We start from the raw sequence: 22,912 nt of genomic DNA on the forward strand, positions 1-22,912 counted from the left end.
GATTAAAGTACTGTTTTTTATTTTTAATTTAGATTATAACAGCACTGAAGGCATTTGGAAATCTTGGTTATGTTGGAGAGAGTGCAGATAGTATTTTTGAATGTGCTTCTTTAGCAACGAATAAAATCCCTATTCGAATTGCAGCTATTGAGGCCTTCCGTAGATCACCATGTACAGAAAATGTAAGTAACATTTTAATAAATGCAATGAAACTAAGATCTTTCTCTGGCATATTTTTTTCAGTTTACTGTTGAAAGTGAATTCTAATAATGAAAGTGAAAGTGAATTTTCTCTTTAATATGAATAGTTTGTAATGTAAGCCACAGTGGTTGTTACGATTGATTAATTTCCCTTGCAAAATATGAAGGTATTTTTGAGGTTTATATGAAGTTGTTTTAAGGTGTCGAGGCTGATTTGAAGTTTACTCCAAGTTTATTTCAAAAGCAATTTTAAAAGATCAACCGCCCAAGATCTGTAATGATGGTGTATGAAGGTTATGTTTCACACTTGAGGTTGTTTTAAGGATGACGGAAATCTACTTTAGAGCAATCAGCCTAGGGAGGTTGTTTTTGAAGCGTACGGATTATTTTTTTCCCACTTCAAGCAAATATGTATAGATTTTTGAATAATTTCACCCGATCTAAACTTAAATTTTTAATGAGGTTGATTTTGTGAGATGTAAAAGAGGTTGAAATTGAGGTTTATTAATGAGGTTATGTTCGGTTTGAAATATAACCTCTTTCTCTACCTCAGGTGTTTTTTTTTTACATTTGTCACAATCAAATCAACCTCAAAAACACCTCCTTTTTTGTAAGGGTAAACATATTATAAATAAAAAAATAGATTAAAATAAAGAATTTAAAGCATAGAAAAAGAGAGGCAAATCTAAAATAAACATTCAAATTTCAAATGCTGAAAAAAATTATCGAAATATCAAAATGCAAATAAATTATGAGTGGAATACTTAGGATTACGTTGTGGCAAAGTTCTTCAGCTATTTCTTTGCATTTTGATATTTTGAAAATATTTTCTCAGTCATTTATTCTAGGTTTACCTAAACACTCCTTTCGTTAATATTTAAATTTTAACACACCAATAAAGATGAAATAGAATTTGCATTGAAAGGTATCTCCCACGACGGTACAGCATCTTCTTAAGAGCTCGATCACCTATTTCAAAATGGTAGTTTTAAAATCCCTTCAAAATGTTGCGTAAACACAAGGGTAACAGGTAATATCTATGAAACTTAAATGTCATAAAATTTTACAGGTAGTTTCCAAATTGTTGGACATATATAAAAGTAAGACAGAAGACGACGAAGTCAGGATCGCATCATTGATATCTCTCTCAAGGTGCCCAACTGTAGAGATTGTACGTCAAGTTTTGGAAATCTATGCAGCAGAAACTAGCAATCAAGGTATATAAGCTTTCCTTTGTGCAATATTATTTTTAAATTCAAATCACACCTATCAAGCATTTTTCTTCAATATTTTAATGCATGTAATCACTCCCTACGTCCCAAATTAGTTGTTACAATTTAGGTCAAATATTTGATCTTAAATTGCTGGTGGAAGAGTTCTTACAAAATGGAGAGTGGCTTAAGAGTGTAGGAACCCTGGATTTTTGAAACTAATTTATTACTGATATAAAAGGGGAATTCTGGGTAATCTAGGGACAATGTTGTTGATTGCTATGTTGTTGTCAGCATAACACTCTGAAATCACTGAATAATATTAAAACAAAATTAGAAAATAATCAGTTTTAATAATCAGTTCAAAAGTATGCAAACGCAGCAACTAATTTGGAACAGAGGGAGTATTATTGTTTTATTTTTTTTAATCATGCAATAAGCATCTCTTTTTACACTGTAAAAAATTTTTCGGTAAAACTACATGAAGATATGCTAGAAATCATGTATCAAGAATCTTTTGTAAAATTACTGAGAATTTAAAGCGGAAAATTCCTAAAAAATTATCCGCATGAGATTCGGTAATTTTACATGAATAAAGTTAAAGTTTACTCAGCAAGCTACTTCATGGCTCTTTGACCTTAAGATAGATCAGAAATCATCTAGGACATTACGTTAGAGTAAAATACATTTAAATTTCTGAATCTCAACTATGTTTTGTTTATTATTTATCTAGTTGCGTATGACGTTATTTAATTCATTGAGTGTCTTGGAAACATTTCTAAAGGACTGGAAGCTCAATTATTTCATTCTCGAAATTTATATAGGAGAAACAAGGTAGTAGTATTTACCATAATTCAGTAATAATATAAATATTTATATTTTGATCTGGAATTAGGTCATTTTGATATTTAAAAACCAAAGTGGTAACCAATGCAGAAAATTAAAAAATGAAAGCCTTGTTACTTTTCCCAATAAATGCTTTTTACGCTCAAACCAAATGTAAAATTTTTACAACAATAGTCTTAAATGGATTAATCAACTAATATTATTCATAATTCAAGTAACGAAATGTTCTGTCACTTTTCCCAATAAGTGCTTTTTGCGTCAAAAATAAATGTCGCACTTTCGCAACAATAGTCTTAAATGAGTTAATCAGCCAATATTATTCACAATTCAAGTAAGTTTTGAAATTTAATGTTTATTTTGCAAATAAGACATTAGGTTCATTTAAAGAGGTAAGTATTATTTATACATATTATTGAAGCACGTTAGACTGGTTTTGCATCGTTGTTATAAAAATAAGGTGTAAGTGTTGTAATTTATGTACAAGTTTTTAAATGGTTGTATCTACCTAAAGCTATATTGCAAAGGTAAGTTTTTGGCACTAAAAATGCATATATATTGTATGACAAAATCATTCATTTTAAAGAACACTTATGTATTATTTGTATGATGTAAAAAGTTTTCCCATATTTGTTTAAAAAAATGTTTTTCTTTGTTAAAAAATATAATTACAAAAAAAGTTTCCTTTATAAAAAAAATTTAGGTAACTTCTATCTATTAAAATACATTTAAAATAGTTATCTGTAAAATTTACTGATTTTTAACAAAATGTATATAACCTAACAACCTTTGAATCCATTTGGTATGACTTAACATGACCCCCCCCCCCCAAAAAAAAAGTAATGCCGTCATCGACGAATTCTCTTTCTTGGAGATGTTGAGCTACTTCCATACTCTGCAACTACTACGGAAGTTCCGTAGTTTTGGAAAATGCTTTTCTTAGTGGTAGCAAAAGTAATCTATTAAAAATATTAAGAGTAAAATTAATGTCTTAAAAGTAATGTATGTACTTGTATTATTTTGAATAACAGACGGTAGACATCGTAATATATGTAAACAAATATCATTCTCAATTTTCAATATTATTTAAATTACCTGATTAAAAGCCTCATTCGCTTCAAAAATATATAAAAAGGGGAAAAAACTGTCGATATGTTTCAAGCTCTTCAAAAATAGGTGCCCATTTTCAAGACTAGCCAGACATGAATGAAAGGAAACAAAAGTGATTTGAAATATAAATTTATTTATCTAATTTATTTTTTACTTTTATCATTTATTTAATTTATTATTCATTCAATTTATTATTCATTCAATTTATTATTTATTATTTATTTAATTTATTATTTAAATTGCAAGCTTTAAAGCAACCTTAAAATTATTACTTTATATTATGCATTTGAATTAATTATAATTAATAATTAGTAAAATATCACAAAATTTTCAACTTGGGTATTTCTAAGCGTATAGACATAATACTTTTTTAAATGCCCCATAACCTATGAAGCATCTAGTTTTGCATTTTGGAAATATATACATTTTTTATCAGACTACTAAGGAATAGTAATAGAAATATTTAGTTCTCAATAATCAAATTTATTTAATTATAAATTTCTCCTTTTATAGAAAAAAAATCATGTTCCCCTTAATAATTGTAAATATTTTTTTACACAATAATTCCGAAAGTTCATTTAAACCCCATCATGAGGGAACCGTTTTGCTTAAATCTGTTATTATTGTTACTGTTAGTAGTATTAGTTAAATTTATTTAAATCTAAATTTCTAATTTTAGAGGAAAAAAATTCCTTTTCTTCTTAATAATTGTAAATATATTTTCACAGTAATGCAAGAAGTGCATTTCTTTCCCCATCAGCAGGGTATTGTTTAAATCACTTACTATTGTTACTATTAGTTGATTTTATTTAACTCTATTTTGTATAAGTTTATATTAGTTAAATTTATTAAACTCTAACTTTTTCATTTTAGAGAGAGAAAAAAAATTCGTGTTCACCTTTTAATTATGAATATTTTTTTCTTAGTTTTACAAAAAATCAGCAAGGATCTGTTTAAATTACTTACTATTGAACCATCATTCATAAAGATTTATGAGGAATAATTACAATATAATGCCATTTTTTTCATAATGACACTTTTAACAGCAGTACAAGTCGGTGCATATTTTCTCCCTTCCTCAAAGAATTATTGATAAATATTGGACAATCATTATTAAGAGAATTTTATGAAGAATAAGAAGAATAATGACAAAATATGTAAGAAAACACTTTTATCAAAAGTTCCAATGCACTGACATTTCACAGATTTCAATTATTTGCAAATGATTTTACATTCAAATATTTAACAAAATTACAATAATAACAGAGCCATCAGGGAATTGTTAAAATTGGGTACCACTGAACAATCATTTCTAGTTTTACGTGGAATAATTTTAACATCATACCGTTTTTTTAGTGGTATTTACCCTGGTGGTATTTACATTTGAATACTTAAATAAAGACGAATTAAGTTTCTACCACTTTTTTACAATTTTAGTCTCCCGGAGCGTCCCTGCAAACTTTTAATTATTTAGAAGTAGTGGTAAATAAAAACCCTATTAATCGAATTTACTAAAGCAAGTGTCATACATTAGAAGACAATCACTCAAAAATATTTATCCGCTGTTCATAACAAGTTGGCATCTCTCCAACTGCTCCTCTTTCTACAAAAGTTTTAAGAAATTGGAAGCTAATTAAAAAGTAAAACTTGTAAAGTAAGGATAACAACTCCCACTCTTTCAAAGTGTCACCTCGAGCTTTATTGGAATTACGCACATTTTCAAGCGTGTGTGCTAATTTGGGTTTATGAACTTTTGTCAAATAGATGGACAGATAGGATAACACAGAGAAGGACAGCACGAAGATTCAAGGTATCAGCGGGATTCGAACCCTCTACGCCCATGCTTTACACACCACTCGGCGGGTGATACCGCTCGTTCAGGGAGGCCCTTGTCACCTCTACTTTATTTACTTTTACTTTATTTACAAAAATTGGGCACCTGGGCCACTTAGCGGCCCCTATCCCATACATCTAGAAATTTACAGAAAATGTATAGTAATAACATTTTGAATTTAGCAGTCGATGTGGTAGCTAATAGAAAAACAGGCACTTTGCTTCAGTAAATATAACATTTGAATATCTGATTCATCGAATCTAAGTTGACATAAATAAATATTAACATAAATTGATAAGTATTTCACTAATTAAATTTCTATATTTTAACTAGCACATATTTAATTATGGCATACATTGAAGTTCATTCGAATACATTGTGGTAGCCATAAAAAAAATTCAAGCCGTTTGCTTGTGAAATAATAAAACAATGAAAAAAATTAATATGACAAATTGACGTTTTTACTTAACACTAGAAATATTGATTGTAGACTTAAATTAAAAATAAAGATAAAACATGATTTGATAAGTACAGTAATTGATTTTTGAAAAATGAAAGGCATAATTGATGAATATAGATAAATCATACCTTGATACAGGATAAAATAACATATTTGGAGAAAATGCAGTAAATATATTTTATCAGAGAAACATTGCTCATTAAATACAATAGAATTTTCAAAAGAATTTAACGTGCATGAGTTGATAAATAGGCGGGCATAAATTGTCTATATTATCAGAAAATAAATTCTGGGATTGAGATGTTTCCCCGATGATCCCCCGCAGACCTTGTCACCTCTAGCTAACTGCAACAACACCTCGTATGATTGAATTTTTGATATGTAGTGGTGGAAAAATAACTTTAAAGAAAAAATACTAAACTAAAACCAACTTAATTACGTTACGACTAGAAAATATTTTTTAACAAAGCGGAGCAAGTTTGAATCTCTGCATTTCATAACGTCACAGGTTAAATAAAATAAGAAATCTTAACATGCCATGTGCAATGCTCGCTGATTGGTACACCATTCAGTTACGTCACTTTATTGGAATGGACTGTCGTAATGAAAAGGGTAAAATAATTTATTCAAATATTAAAGTATTTTCTTATGTTTTAATTAAGTATTTCCGTAACAAAATGCCATTATCTTTCAAATTAAATATAAGATAGGTCAAAAAATATAACACACTCAATACAGATAGTTTCTCCCATTATTGCTTACAATAATCTAATGTTTTAAAATTCAACGAAAACACTTAATATGATGATAATTATAATTAAATAGGAAAATATATTTCATAAGAATTGAATTTTTATTGCATATAGCATAAATATCAATAGAACTCAGAATTAGCATCCGTTAAAGTTGATGTTTCCACCTTTTGAGAAGTTCCCAGTGAATGATGAAAGATACTCAAATCAAACTTTTTTATGGTTTTCCATTGATGTACCAACCTAATATTGATGGTAACTATCAATAATTCTATCATGAACCATTATAATGTTTGATAGTAATAAACATAAGTAACCATCACTCCGATGTAGGGAATTTGGCCTGATTTATGATGGTCCAACATAAGAATAGAAACTTGTTTTGTTGGTTTGTACATTTTGAACCATCAGAAATTTTTCTTAGATATCAAATGTTTTAACGATCATGGACCACCATCATCCCAATGTTGGAATTCAGGCTGATTTTTGATGAACCAACATGCAAAAACACAAATTGTTTTTATGGTATATTCTTGCTTAACCAACAATAATTATTATTAAACCATCATGGAAATGCTTTGCAGTACCATTATAGACCATCACGAATTCCCATCTTAGAAATCAAATGTTGGAACGTTCATGAACAACCATCATCTTAATGTAGAAATTCGTACTGATTTATGATTGTCCAACATAAGGAAACCAAATCGTTTTTATGGTATATTCCTGAGAACCAACAGGAACTCCCATTAAACCATCAAGGAAATATATAGTTGGAATCTTCATGGACCATCATGGATTGTTGGTCAAACTTCTCTTGCCGGTTAACCATCATAGCTTTGAAGTTGTCTTTTCAATCATCGAGTGATGGAAGTTTGTTGGCATATTAAAAACCATGAACGCATAATGGAAAATGTTGGATGATGGTGATCATCAAATTAAGTTGGATCATCAACCAACATAACCATCAAAATATTTTGATGGGACTATTAAGAATTTTGACGTGTGTACTGAAATGGTTTGTGGTTTAGCAACCATTTAAATTTAAATATTTTTCATCGTTTAGACATCAGAGTTCTTTATGAATATTAAATTGAATTATTTTGGTGCTTAAGAACATTGTTTAATTTTTTTTCTTTTTTGAAAATATGGGATACATTTTAATGGATGCATGGGTGCAAAGAACAGACAGTGTGTGCAAATTTTGATAGGAGGAGCTCCCAAAGGTCGCCAAAAATATTCCAGTTGTAGCTTAGCTAATACTTTATATTTCTTGTTTTTAATTATGGATCATTCAATTTTCTTAATCACCACAAAGATTTGAAAGCTTATTGCATAGATAGAGAAATCTGATTCATATGAAATAAGGAAAATTTCAAATGTCTTTACAGAGATACCAACTTGCTCCGCTTTATAAAATAGTATTTTCTAGTCGTAGCGAAATTTAAGTTAATTTTAGTTACGTATTTTTCCTTTTAAGTAATTTTCACTCTACTAAATATCAAAAATTATAAGCATCATCTAAAATGCAACGTTAAAGCATCCATGTATTGGTTACTCTATTAAAAAGTAGGCGTAACTATCCTTCTTTAACGAATTTTACTATACAATTTGCTACCACTTAATTGAAACTATTCCAGAAAGCGGAGCAGTTGGTATCCCTGTCCTTAATACATAGTTTGCTACCACTTGAATATTTTTAGCGGCTATTTTTGAAGTTCCGCCTATCGAAAATGGGCACTAACTTTCCTGGCCACCCAATATAGTAATAAGCTTTCTACCATTTTAATTGTTTTTGGTTCAAAGCCTTGTTATCTCATAATAATTATCATTCACTTTACAATATTTTTAAGATTAATTGAATAAAACATTGAGAACTGTTTTAATTGATCAGTTACAGTTTCTATCCCTTACTTTACAGTATTTTTACGGTTATACCTAAAAAACATTTTTATAATTCTATTAACTTTCTCTATCTGATACTAATTATGCCATAGTATTGAAAAAACAACGTAAGTGCATTTAGATTGATTCAGAGTAAAAGTGGCTTGACAACTATTTTCCATCTATTGATAATGCTCTGAACGTTAAATAGAATTTCAAAAATTAATAAAACAAAATTTATATTTTTGAAAAAAGTTGAAATATGTAGCTTACCATACGAAGATGCCAAATATATCAAAATCTCAATTTTGAATTTTTTGCCACTTACGTTGATTAAGCAATTGCACGGAACATTTATGTTCTTTCTTATGCATTTTAAAATTGCTTGATGAACACAAAAAATAAAAATGATTACAAGGTTTCTTATTAATCGTAATAGTTTTTAGTTTCTTAAACTCTCTTTCTTCTTCATGATTTACATAAAAATACTACTAATTGCTTTCGATTCATACAATATTTTGATGACTTGATTTTAATTTATTTTATCCATTTGATATATATGATAATAATTATGTTAATAGACATTTTTGTCATTATTAGCTTTTGCTTCCTTAATAAATTTTTTTTTAATAAATACATACTTATTACCTTTTTATGAATTCATTAGTATACTTTTACGTACTTTGATTTAATTTTTTTACTTTACAGTCAAAGTTTTTACATGGAGTTACCTAGAAAATTTGCAAGAAAGTAATGACCCAGTAAATCAAAAAATTCAAAATATTCTTTGGGCGGAAGAAATCGAACGTCCTTCTTCAACAGATATTACAAAGTTTTCCAGAAATTTCCAAGTGTCTTTATTTTCTCAACTTCTTAACATAGGAGAAACTGTACAAGCTAACGTTATACATTCCAGAAATTCCTTTTTACCACGATCAGCCAATCTTGGATGGAAAATTGATTTTTTTGGAAATCAATTAGATTTACTTGAGGTAACAGAATATTTCTGTTTTTTATTAATATCATGTATATAAGGGTAGATAATAGAATTTTAGAGCGTTTTAAGCTCATAGCGCCTAAAACTGTTAAAGGTTTTGACTATCAAAAAGCAATAATCTGTTAAAGGGGATTAAATTCAGCTACTTTTTCAAGCATATTTCTCAGTTTACGATTGAAAATGAATGAAAAGATTGTTTTCTCTTTAAATATATATAACTTACAATATAAGTCATAGTACATTAACAAAACTAATGATCTCATTGATAAGGAGTGTGAAAACTTGCGGAAACGGTCGTAGTAGTTATACGTTATTTACGTCGTACCAGAGCTGCACAATTGACTTTTGGTAATGGTCTATGACGCATCCCGGAAACTTGCACTACCTTCCTTAACACATTGCATGCGGGTACCTTTGCCACGAAAATGTATAACAATTATTGTAGATTAAAATTTTTGAGAAAGTGGTAAGCAAGATTTCATAAAATTTGGAGCAAGCTTGTCACTTCAAATTAAAAATTACGAAGAATGATTGTAGTACTGATTACCTATATACTGTACCATTTATTCCTTCATTCATGTGTGGTAGTTATCTTAGCATCAGACGCACGAGGGGCTCTAACTTATTCATCTGAGTGGGAATGTATAATAAATCGCCGAAGCGCAATTGAATGGTGAAAGTTGGGGTTCAGTAACATTTACTGAGAGAAAATTAAAATAAAGTAGCCAGATTAAGCAAGCAAATATGAGAGAAGAGGTTTTTGTGGCAGACTGCCTCGTACTGTATCATTTGTATTTGCGGTAATCACGAATGGATAATTTTTTTGAAAAACACAGCGAAAACGAAGCAATTTTGCTACTACTTTTTCAGACTTTTGAAGCAGCAATGTCAAAAACGTACTTTTACCACCTTGCAACGTGTTAAAAACAATTCTGAAAGACAGTTTGATGAAAAATTCAGGAAATTTGTAAAGCAAACTATTCTAAAAATCCTTTTAATGTAAAATTCCGGAAACGTATAAAGTACCATCTAGAAATTAAAATACTACACTTGAGTTTGATGTAAAATTCTCGAAACTTGCAAAAATAATACTAAATGGCAATTACATATAAAAATGCTCTTCTTGAAAAAAAAATTGCGCTTTTATCACCATATTTCCTTAAACATATCTGATGTATTGTTGCTGTAAATGGTTAATAATGTAAACAAATATAATAATATAAAGCAGGTGATTAGTACTTATGTGAAACAGTGTTTATATGTAAATAAATATAATAATAATATAAAGCACATGATTAATATTTATGTGAAGCAGTGTTTAATAATAGTTCACAAAGAATCAACCTATTTCAAGAAAGAGTCACGATTTTTCATTTAAATAAACAAATTCCGTTAATAATGTTGAACAGCCGAAAATAAACAGTAAGTCTCTGACATTTTTTTAAACGATGATTAATGATAGTAACATTATTTTTCCCTTTCTTCATCTAAATGATTTATTTTATTTAAATCTATTTCAGGTTGGAGGTCGAGTTGAAGATTTGGATTTTATTCTTGAAAAGCTATTTGGACCTCATGGGCTGATGCCAAATCTTAAAATCGACGACATTCTGTCACTTATTCCCCCAAATATTCTAAACCGCATAAAAAGATCCGCAGATTCATACAAGTCAAAAATAGATGCTTTAAGTGAAAGGGTAGGTAAATAATTCCTTCAGTTTATTTTAATATATGAAAACGCATCTCTGACAGATAAAAAAAATTAAGGGGTCACGGCACCCTGGCATTATTTTTTTAAAAATAAAAGTAAAATCACTCATTTCATGAATGCTTTTCATGTCTACTTAACTGGTAATCAATAGTTTATCTTCAAAAAATAGTTATACTGTTTAATTATTTTAAAATTATCAAAAAAATAATTTCAAAAATTAAAAAATTTTAAATCCCTAAAACTTATTTTTGATATTTTTTTTTAAATATTTCTTTGTGATTACAAGAATCATCTCAACAATTCTGTGCATTCATTTGTTGATGTATCAATTATATCATTTCTTATAGATAATTGTGCACACAATTAGGAAAAAAAAGTGTAAAAATTCCAGTTACACGTGTATAACATACTATAATAATTCATTACCTTATAAAATGCTTATTCCATGCACAGTTTTAATAAGTGTATTATACTTCGTGTAAAAAAGTTTACTTCGAAGCCTTATCTTGAGTATAAAAAAATCCTTTGGGGTTTAAATAAAATGTAAAAACAAAAATATCATACATGCAAAAAGCACTTTAAAGTTTTTTTTTCTGAAAAGGTAATTATAACAAACCAAAATTAGCTTCAAACATTATACAATATAACTTTATAGAGTTATATATTAAAAAAGCAAAAAACACGTAAAAAATATTTTTAATTATACACTTTTTTAAAATTTAAGAACATTTAGCGAGAAATATAAATTATTCATGATGTTTGCACTATTCTGAGTTCCTTTCTCATTATCACATTTACAATGAATCATATAATTATATAAGTACCAGATATACATAAACATGTCTTTAACTTCCTCTAAAAAAACCTGGATCGGTCAGCTATACCTTATTATTCAGTACCTCATTATTAAATCAGAGTTATTTCTGTTGATAAGTGCTATTTAAGAAGTTAGAAATCAAGTTATGAAGTTAATCAAAGTTAAATCAAGCTATCTACATCTGAAGACTATCTAAATCTAAGGATAGTAAACAACATAGTAGCGTTGTCCTCTAATATAATTTTTCAGAAATAGTATTAATTTCCTAACATTTTAAAATATAGATTATTGTCATTGAGAATTTTGTGACCATTTGGTTACAAGTGTATTAAAATATTTAATGTTTTAGTTTATATTTCAAACAAACTTAAACAATAAAAAATGACTTAAATCAAATGAGCAGTTTATAAAACGTCTTATTTTTTCCTTTTTTATAAATTTTGTAAAAAATAATTTGTTTGTTGAATTTTTATGAATAATTTTTTTGCTATATTCTGTAACATTCAAAAGAGTAAAAAGAAAAAAAAATATTTCATAATGTAATAAAACAAGTCGATGAAACTCTTCATAAAAATTTAGTTCCTTTAGCTTTCTTTTTTAATTTAAGAAAGTTCAAACGTAATCACTTATGATTCGGCATAGTTAGCTATCTAAATCAAAGGGATGATGTAGGCTCTTGTTAATTTTTGTTCGAATTTATAAAAAGCAGTAATATTTTAAAAAATAATTAAAATGAACAAAATTTATTGAACTAGGTTATTATTCTTTCGTCAAAAACGATTCTTCAAATGGCAACAGTGATTCAAAATTAATGTGGATTTAAGTCAAACAAAGAAATAGATATAAATATAAATATATAATAATAAAGAAAGGAATCACTCTTTCATTTATAGGTTAACTCGTATCACATGTAATATGAAATACGAGAAATTAGAGATTTAATTTCAAAATGTGTTGTCATTTCAATACCATTCTACAATTATTTTTTAAATTAGTTTCTAAGCGCTTTTTTATAGATCAAATGGCATGAAAATTTCGAATTAAGTTTATTAAAATCTGAAAATTTAGAATATATAAGAAATTTTTATACTTTACTATATAATTTTTATCATTAATAAATTAATCATTAAAAATAATTTAATTCATTTAATTCCTCATTATATTAGATATTTGGCTTGGGGATGAGGGCTTATAACTTTTTGTGAAAGAACTTTTTGATGCTTTACCAATCATTTAAAAGACATGAAGAAGAACGTGACGCATTAAATTAGCATAGGAGTAGCATTCTTTTAATCGTTATTGTGGTTAAACTACGAGAACCAGCCTCTCAAAACTGTCTACCTCCCATTATTTCATAGGGGGTAAATATGAATTCGATTGCAAAAAGGTATGTTTCTTCAGAAAAAGCTCGTATTTTGGTTAAAATAAGCATATTAAGTCACGGTATTTACAGGTAACTATTATGCATATTTTAAGATATTTGTTTGAGAAATTACCAAGACATGATCGTTCTAACTGTACCAACAGTTTTGTCATGTAAAACCTTGCAGAACATTTTCTTGCTAAAAGAAAAGTTAATTTTTTAGGTTTAGTACAGAAGTGTTTCCATATTTTTGTTTTCCACTATTAACTTAGCTAGTTGGACAAAATGAGATTCTTTTTTAAATTTTAAAGACTAAGATTTTTGGGATTGCAAAATAAATTTTGTTTCAGTAATAAATGTTGTACGATGACCATATAGTTTGACAAATATGAAACTATTAATGCTTTAATGTATTATGTATTACTCAAATAAACTTCTAAACTATATTCCGATAATTATATAGTTATGTATTATTTACAGCTAGGGTACAGTCGAGGAAAATTACCTCATGGAAATGGATATATTCGTGTTCTTGGACACGAAATGAATTGGATTCATTTGGATAAGGATACTTTAAGTAGATATAAGGATAAAGGAGTAAACCTTAATAGCATTGTAGGATTCCTTCAAACTGTGAGTATCTTGAGATAAATTCATATTTTTGTAGAAATTTAAATTAATTTAAAAGTTTCAAACTTTTCTATACATATTTATGTAATCAGATGTTTTACAACCATTCAATAAAATGCTCGTGTGAACTTCAACGAAATTTAAACAGATATATGCACCGAAGAGCCATTACACTATGACCACCCTCCATCTATAACAATGGGCTCGCCCAGGTTTTCATGGTTTCTCGCCCAGGCACAATGTTTTCATGGGGCACATTAGGACTTATAATCCTCATAGAACAATCCCTGACGTCTGTAAGCTACTTGAACATAGTCGCAGACCAGGTTCACCCATTCATGGCAACAGTTTATTCTGCGGAAATGGTGTTTACCAACAGGATAATGCACCATGTCATAAGGGTCGATTTTGAGGCCTAAAAGTGGCCCTACATGTTATTAGCAGGGTGGTCATAAGGTAATGGCTCTTCGGTGTATATGTTCTTGCGCACGAAATAAATTGAATCCATTTGAATAAGGATGCCTTAAGAAGATATAACGATAAAGGAGTAGACCTTAATAGCATCATAGGACTCCTTCAAATTGTGGGTATCTATTTCTTTAGCAAACTTAAGTTATTCTAAAAATTTCGCATTTTTCTAAACATATTTATGCAATGAGATGTTTTACAATTAAACTGTTCGTGTAAACTGCAAGGAAATTAAGCGTAAAATGCGTCATGATAGTTTTTTAAAATCGTCCATCGTTTTGAATCATTTGTTAGTTGCGACAGATTGGGGCCACTGCTCATACATCTGCGCATCAACCGTGAATTTTTTGGAGACCACTTAATTTCCAAACAAATGCGACCTTTTTGAAGTCTAGACTATTTCGCTTCTGGCCTTTTTTTCTACAGGGATGTCTAAAAGACTTTGTGTACTTAGATTGCCTGACATCCATTGCGGAACTAAAGGCGAAAATCGAACAACAGTTAATCATGCTAAGCGTGCCAATGCTTGTAAAAATGTTAACGTGGTTTTTCAAAGCTCTTTCATTTAGGAAAATTTTTAAAAAAAACACAGTTTAAGTGCCTTATACTAAAAGTAAAACTATAATTTTATACTACATATATCATCTATCTGTAGAGAATTACCTGGGCTTAAGAGCTGATTAATAACTAATATATTTCAAAAGTTATTGAGCTTTTTAAAAATCACCAAATACCTAAAATTATTCACCTAAATGAAAATCATCTAAATCAAGACTTTTTTCGATTGTTTGCGAACTTTTGTGAACCCAGATAAAGCAGCATTGGAGTAAGTTTTTAAATATTTCAAGTTTGACCACAAACGCTTTTTATTTTCTCAAAATTGTTAGTTTTCTCCCTATTGAACGTTTCGCGCCACTTTAGAGAACAAGCATAGAGGGCGCTAGTTAAAGAAAGGGTAAACTTGACCTAACAGTCATTAGTAACTCAGTTCAGTTAGCATATTATTCAGATCAGTTAGCATATTATTCACAAAATAGCATTTAATGGAGGTCATTTTTAATTGCTTGTACTTTAGATTCATTAAACACTCCTTTTCTCAGCTGTCCATGTTACGTTTTTCTGGGTAGCGTTTTATTTGAGGCATGCACTATGTCATGTTTCTGTACGTTCGAGACATACGGTAGAATGGTAGAAATAGTTCAAATCTGGGTACACAGCCGCGAAGCGTCTTTAACCCATTCATCGAAATTAGGTGGATCTGAGATATTGTTTCAGTCACTAGTAATCTGAAAATAGAGAAAAAATAAAAGAACACAGCGAACTGTGATCTTACAAAAACAAAAAGTTGAGAGGGCGTGGCTTCATGGAAACAGGCATCTGATTGGTCGATGGTAAAAAGTTTTTGCTGAGTTTGTAGATGTTGTTTCAGGTGCTCTAGATTTTATGAGTCCGATCAATAAATTGAAGACTTCTCCATTTTGAATAAGTTTTTCAAGTTCTGTGAGGAGTAAAAGGAATCTGGCAGTAGGGGAAACATCTTTTTCCATAGATCTGGTGTTGTTCGATCTTGTGTTGTTGACTTGTTTGTGGGACCTATCGAGACATACAGAGTTGCCAACTTGCTCTGCTTTGTAAAATAATATTTTCTAGTGGTAATGAAATTTAATTTATTTTTAGTTCAGTATTTTTCATAAGTAACCTTTCCACCACTACATATCAAAAGTTCAAAGTATCATGAAATTTAATACAGTGGCTAACTTAAGATTAAAGGACAAAGCAGTGAAAGTTCACAAATTTGAAAACATCAAATTTGTGAACTAGACTCAAGCAGGATCTTGTCCCTGCATTGCAGAAACTGGGGCCTTGACCCAGTACTGTAACCAGAACATCTTTTCTCCCTTCCGGCGATTTTGGCCACCTTACAACAGACTTGACTTTCGACAAGAAGAAGCTTATTCGGAGATTCGCCTAGATATAACAGAAGCAGTGTATAGGATCGAAGGTCCTATATAGTGTCTATAAGATGCGTATTCGGAGATTCGCCTAGATATAACAGAAGCAGTGTATAGGATCGAAGGTCCTATATAGTGTCTATAAGATGCTTATTCGGAGATTCGCCTAGATATAACGGAAGCAGTATATAGGATCGAAGGTCCTATATACGAGTAGTTATTGATTTATTTTCCATGTCCGTAACGTGACAACCAACCATCATATGAAATGCATTTTTACTGCAGCTATCTTGCGGCGACACTTATAAAAAAGAGACATAATTATTTTCACTCTAAAAATTTTTTATATTTCATTCGCTACCAACTAAGTAAAACTTTGACATAAAGTGGAGCATTTGCCTACCCGGGTTACTGTATCTTTATTGCTTTTTAGTTTTGCTTCATAATTGACTCCAATTTTCTTTACAATTTAATACTAAAATAATATTACATTTATCAAATTTATAACATTATGCATTTTCTAGTTAGCAGGCACCAACAGCGTAGATGCCACAAAAAATCTACTTTTCCTGGATCTCTCTGTTCTATTCCCAAGTGTAACTGGTCGAGCTTACAAGTTAGCTGGTAATTTAAGCTCTACAATTGGATATAAAAGAGATGGAAAAGTTGACCTAACTCAACCTGATTTACCTTTTCCACGTGCTGATATTGAAGGAAGCATTCAACCAAGGTAAGCTCTATACAGAGTGAATTAAATTAGATAGAGAGTTTTCAAATTTTTAAAGAGAAAACAGTTGTAGTAAAAAAAAATCGCGTGGTAAATTTATGTGGCAAGGCATAAGCTTTTACTCGACAGAGTGTTTGAGTTTAGATCAAAAATAAGTTATAAATCAAAGAAATGTAGTTAAAAATCACATAACAGATAGTCGCATTAAGACATGTGATTTCAGTAAATAGAAAACATTTCAGAAATATTAAAATATGATTTTCATTTATTAAATGATTTCGAAAATCTTCGATGGAAGTTATTTATTACTTTTCATTGGTTCATAGGTCTATAAGCTGCAGTGCTGTCGGTTTAAAAAAAATTTAATTAAAATCAGAAATTCTAAAAGGAACAATTCATACCAATACACATAAATGTGAAGATTTTCTGATGACTATTTTGCTATTATAATTTTTAGAAAAATGGCAACCTGCTTTTTTATAACCAAGTAATTGTTTCAATTAAATGTCTGTCTCAATGATAAAGAGGCCGATACGAAAAGCTTTAATTTAAATTACACATTCGAATAAATTAGAACTAAAAATTTAGATTAGTGTTGAAGTTATTAATTTCACAATAATTTCCAATTGAATAAATTTAAATTGAAAGATTGCAAACGAGTTTTTAAAAAAAAACTGAAATTCCGCTAATTATATAATTTTTTTTTAAATATAGTATAAAAATTGCTTTCAATAAATTATTTTAATCACTTGATAAAATAAATCACATTCGAAAATTAATTTCAAAACTTACTTTATATTGCATTAAAGAAAATGATAAAATTAAGTGATTCTTAATTTTATTTTAAATATTTTCTCCAAAAAATTTTTTAAAATTGTTGCATTCAATTTTCTTAAAGTTATTCCTATCATGCATTAAAGGAAATAATAAAAGGAACTGAAATTATCATCAATTAACTGAAATTGTCATCAAGATCATAATTACGCAGGTTAACTAACAGCTTAAGGAGCAATATCCCTCTTCCTTTATTGATTTTTCAAGTAAATGGTAGTTTTTGGGACACCTTGTATAATGGTTTTTCAACTGATAACAACCGTGGTGACTCTTGTTTTGGTTGCAATTTTGTGTCATATGGCCGTACAGTCAAATTGCCTTCATCACTTTGAATCAAAGAATAATTTCTTAAATTGTAACTTCGAATTGTATAAACCTAAAAAACCTTAATATATATCATTATTTTTACTCATTTTCAGCATCTTGATTGATTCAAGCGCTTCATTCACAATACATTCAGAGAATTTTGAACCAGGAGTCAGAGTTGATACTGTTGTAAATGCTGGAATAGACTTGGATGCTAAATTTGAAATGAAAGAGGGAAGATTACTGCATTTAAAACTTAAACGCAGACAGAAACGACAAGAAATTGCAAGCATCAAGTAAGCACATACTTTGATTGATTGATCTTTTCCAGGTATACGACGATATTTTTGGACTAAAAAGTTACTATACTATAAAAGTAATACCACTACACACCCATCTCCTTCTACATCAGAAAGCCTCAACGCGGGATTTTACAAGTAGTCTGCGTTGATTATTTAAAAAGAGAAGCAGTTGTGCTCATGAACCCAAATTCTATTTTAAAACTTACTTACTTTATTTAAAAACAACTGGGCATCTGGGTCAGTTCCACATCATCATCATCATCAATATTTATATGGGCGCCTGGGGCCGTTAGTGGCCTTTGCTGAGTTCCGCAACAGTATTACATATTATTATACATGCTTAATTTTTTTAAAAATAATGGTGATCAAAAAGAATATAAATTAATTATAAATGTAAGGAATATATAGAATGCATACATTTTACTACCACTTTAAAAATAGAAATGAAATTTTACGCCAAATGCGTAAAAGTTGGCAGGTATGCAAAACGGTTTCGTCACATATGTCATGTTTTTGCAATAGCGTGCTGGCTTGAGAGACTCTGTGAGCATTTTCACTGATTAACCAAATCCGCAAAAAGCAAAATTCGATTGAAAATCGGTCAGACAGGACATTGGTAAATGCGACCTTAGCACCAGGGATGCCAACTGTTCTGCTTCCTGCAAAAGTTTTAATAAATATTTAGCGAATTAAATAGTAAAACTTGTAGAATAAGAATAATTGCGACCACTTTTCAAACGTGTCACCATGAAAACAGCAATGATGTTGCATTTCATATCATAATTTGAATAGTTGTTAGATAGGGGAAAAATTACTTAAAAGGAAAAATACTAAACTAAAAATAACTTCAATTTCGTTATCACAAGGAAATATTTTTTTACAAAGCTAAACAAGGTAAAGTGATATGCTTTAACTCTTTGTTGTTTGAGGAATAGTGGTTACTAAACATTTAAATGCAATTAGCTTCACATTTTCAGTAGTTTCTGCGGTGTTGCGGACTGACTAAACTGCAGCGGAAAGGGTTATTTACGATATGTTAATCGTTATCTTACCTATATTAACTATTCTGTGGAAAAGAGGGTTAATCAAAAACTATTCAACGATTAAATCATCTAAAATGATAAATGAGATTACCAGATATCTTTTTTTAACCTTTTTTCATTAAAATAATTATTTGAAAAACCAGAAATACTACTACATTATTTTGATAATGATTATAATGATGATAATGATTATGTGGTGATCAAAGAATATAAGAACAACCTGTAAAAGTATTTAGATGGCATTTTACGGTTTTATAAATTATGTCTTACCAGTATCCTCGAAAAACTTAAAAAACCGAAAGTAAATATTCAATGTGAATATTATAAAACTGTTCCTTAAAAAAATCTTTCCTTGTGGAGAAATTAGTTCTCTGTTATGAGAATTTTGTATTGAAGTGGTGAAGTAGGGACTTTTCAAATATCTTTATAAAATTTTTGCTATCAGGTTTTAAGTGTTCTTAGGACACTACAAATCTATGCATGACACAAAGTGAAACGGAGAAAAACTAAAAAGCAAACACAAGAAATGGGGTAAATGTCACGAAAAAAGATAAAGCCATTGATGGTTATTTGGCACACGCAAAAATAGCTGAAACAGTATTTTTATTGTTTCTATCTTCAAAACTAGGCAAGGATTTAACTAGCTAAGATTTTTGAACAAGATTTTGTATAACAATTTATATTTATTTATTTCAGGCGTACTTTATATTGTATGAATGAGAAAGGAGAAACTGAACTTCCAAAGCCTCAGTCTTACAATCTGAATTACTGTACAAAATATTTACAGTATCTTACTGGTGCTAAATACTGTGCTTCAATGGTTCTTCCTCACATTTACAATGCACAAGGAAAACCGAAAGTTCCTTTTGTTCGAGCAATGGAAGCTTCTTTGGTAGTAGAAGAAACAGACTCCAGCATGGATGGTTACGAATTTCTTCTAGAAATTCCTAAATGGGGGGTAAATATCTTTATTTCTATTTTTTTTTTAACTTTTCCAAATTGCACAATCTTAGAATCAAAAAATTAGTAAGAGAAATTTGACATTAAAAATAATATGTAAAACCAGAAGAATCCGATCCGAATCCGATTTGATTTGATAACATTGGGCATACCCTCCAACTGCTACGGAATTTCCGTAGTTTCAGAAATCTTCTTTTCAGACGGTAGCAAAATTAATGTCTTAATATTCAAAAAAAATTAATTTTAGCCTAACTTGTCCACTATTACTTATAAAAGTGCAGGCCATATGGCTAGATTCTTAAATTCTGATAAAAGTTTTATGAGAGATCCATTTGCTTTAAAAATTTCTACTTTGGTTCGCTACCACTAGAAAGAATTATTTTCAAACTCCTCATAAGTTGGATGGTATGACATTGGGGAACAAACTTTTTGTCGCATTTATACAATTGCTTGATCTTATCTAAGTAGGGCTTAGAGATTTCAAACCTTAAATTCAGAGATGCCAACTTGCTCCGGACAGCAAATATATATCTTAAAGTGGTAGTTTATCAATTATGATTCATGGTTTAATAAATTCAATTAGTAGATTTATATCCACCACTATTTCTAAATAATTCGTAGGCTCATATAATTCACCACTTTATAGTACGTATGTCGTCCTATACCTTTCAAAAAGCAAGCAAAAATAGCCAAATATTTACAAAATTTACTTTGTTGTTATTTACCGTTTTTTTTAAAATTATTTTGGCGCGTCCGGAGCAGTTGGCATCTCTGTAATTTAGTTTTGCTCCTAAAGCTCACATTTTCAGTCTATTTTTTTTTCCAAATGTTCACGATTAGAAACATTGTATACAACAATAAATGTTGCAACACATCATCAGAATTAAAATTGCATAAAAACCCGTGCCCAGAAATGTCGTCCAATTCCAGTGGGGGGTGCTTCCATGTCATGAACTGTTTCTTTATGTACTTCTGACCAGGTACTTTTCATTTAACTTTATTATCTTAATTTTTACGTTTCCGTTTATAGTCAAAAATTACATCCAGTAATCACAATTTTGTTGTAATTTAATTATTTGGTGACCTACTTGATTATTTCGCCAAATCAATAAATTAACTAACTAAAAAATCTCGTCATACATGCCTGGAAACTCTTACAGATTTTTCGGAAGATTTTATTTTTATATTTCATGTGGTAGCAAAATTTTTGCATTGATGCTTGATTCTTGTTTTAAAAAGTTTAATTTATTATAATTTTAATAACCACTACTTTTAAATGCTACGTTGCTTTTTAAGTGATGGTGAAAAGTAAATGAAGTACTTGGCTTGGTGCAACATCTCCACATCACTCCTTAAAAAACTCAAAATATGCCAGAATAAAAATCCTCAGGAAAATAACAAGAGCAAGATGGTTTTTCCGCAATAAAAACATACATCGCGACCTCAACATAGTTTTTTTAGATCATCATATTGCGAAGTTAAATTTCAGATTTTTCGAAAAGACCATAAATTGTGACACCGCATGGCAGAAACTGTGCTTATGTAAATCTGCTTATATGTACTTAAATAAGAAAGCTTATATAATTCCCCACTTTATAGTACTTATGTCATTTTATACCTTTTAAAAAGCAAGCAAAAATAGTCAAATATTTTCAAAAATTACTTTGTAGTTATTTACCGCTTTTTTAATTATTTCGGCGTTTCCGGAGCAGTTGGCATCTCTGTATATATGCTGCATATTTTTAGAACTTCATTTTAAAATGAACACATCAGTTTAAAAGTATCCAACAGAGCTCGAATTATGATGCAATGGAACCGCTTCAGCAGTTTCTGGAACCGCATCAGCAGTTTCCACAAGATACTGCGGAAGCGGTTCCAGATGTTAGAGAACATAGAAATTTGGATTGTGCCGCCTAGTTATACTTCATATTTTACACAAAAAGCATTTCATATTATATATTTATTGCAATTTATGCTTTGCATCAATTTTGAAAATTTAATTTTATTTATTTTAGAAATGGGATGACAGAAAATACAGATTTTTACTAGACACCCCAAATTCTTCTATCGACAGAAAATTTGCGCTTGACATCCATGGAAAGAAGGAAGGTCCCGGAAAATATTCAGAATCCCTGAAACTTCACACACCTTTTTATACTACAGAAATCGATGGTAATTTATGAATATTTACTCTTTTTTTAATACTGAATGAAAGTTAAAGAAACATTCAGTTCATTTAAGAGCTAGAAATATAAATTGTACAGTTTAATCTCAATAAATTGGATACCCATGATCTGAGAAAATTCCCCTCTATATCATGCTCTATGAACTATTTTAACTAAATGAATATGGTGGTTAAATAAATGCATAATTTGAAATTAGAAGTTGCATAAACATTTATTTTATCTTAATAAATCGTAATGAATAAAATTCGAAGATTGACTGTACAATAATCTGTTTTTTATATTACATGATTGATGGTTATGGTTGATGGAAAATTATTGAAAG

The 22,912-nt window shown here is 29.5% G+C and overlaps 1 protein-coding gene across 2 annotated transcripts in view; it reads left to right on the forward strand.

The window, feature by feature from the left end:
* LOC107450568 (apolipophorins) overlaps window positions 1-22,912 on the forward strand; it is a 79,938-nt gene that overhangs the window by 19,879 nt on the left and 37,147 nt on the right. For both annotated transcript variants that reach the window (XM_087156188.1, XM_087156187.1), the window contains exons 10-18: window positions 33-182; window positions 1,270-1,417; window positions 9,003-9,286; window positions 10,812-10,988; window positions 13,663-13,815; window positions 16,757-16,962; window positions 18,213-18,395; window positions 20,141-20,402; window positions 22,420-22,576. In XM_087156188.1, coding sequence (XP_087012314.1) covers window positions 33-182; window positions 1,270-1,417; window positions 9,003-9,286; window positions 10,812-10,988; window positions 13,663-13,815; window positions 16,757-16,962; window positions 18,213-18,395; window positions 20,141-20,402; window positions 22,420-22,576 — 1,720 coding nt within the window. The remainder of the gene's footprint in view (window positions 1-32; window positions 183-1,269; window positions 1,418-9,002; window positions 9,287-10,811; window positions 10,989-13,662; window positions 13,816-16,756; window positions 16,963-18,212; window positions 18,396-20,140; window positions 20,403-22,419; window positions 22,577-22,912) is intronic.

This window comes from Parasteatoda tepidariorum, chromosome 12 (genome assembly GCF_982258835.1).
Source record: "Parasteatoda tepidariorum strain Cologne lab strain chromosome 12, Ptep-v5.0, whole genome shotgun sequence".
Lineage (NCBI taxonomy): Eukaryota > Metazoa > Arthropoda > Arachnida > Araneae > Theridiidae > Parasteatoda > Parasteatoda tepidariorum.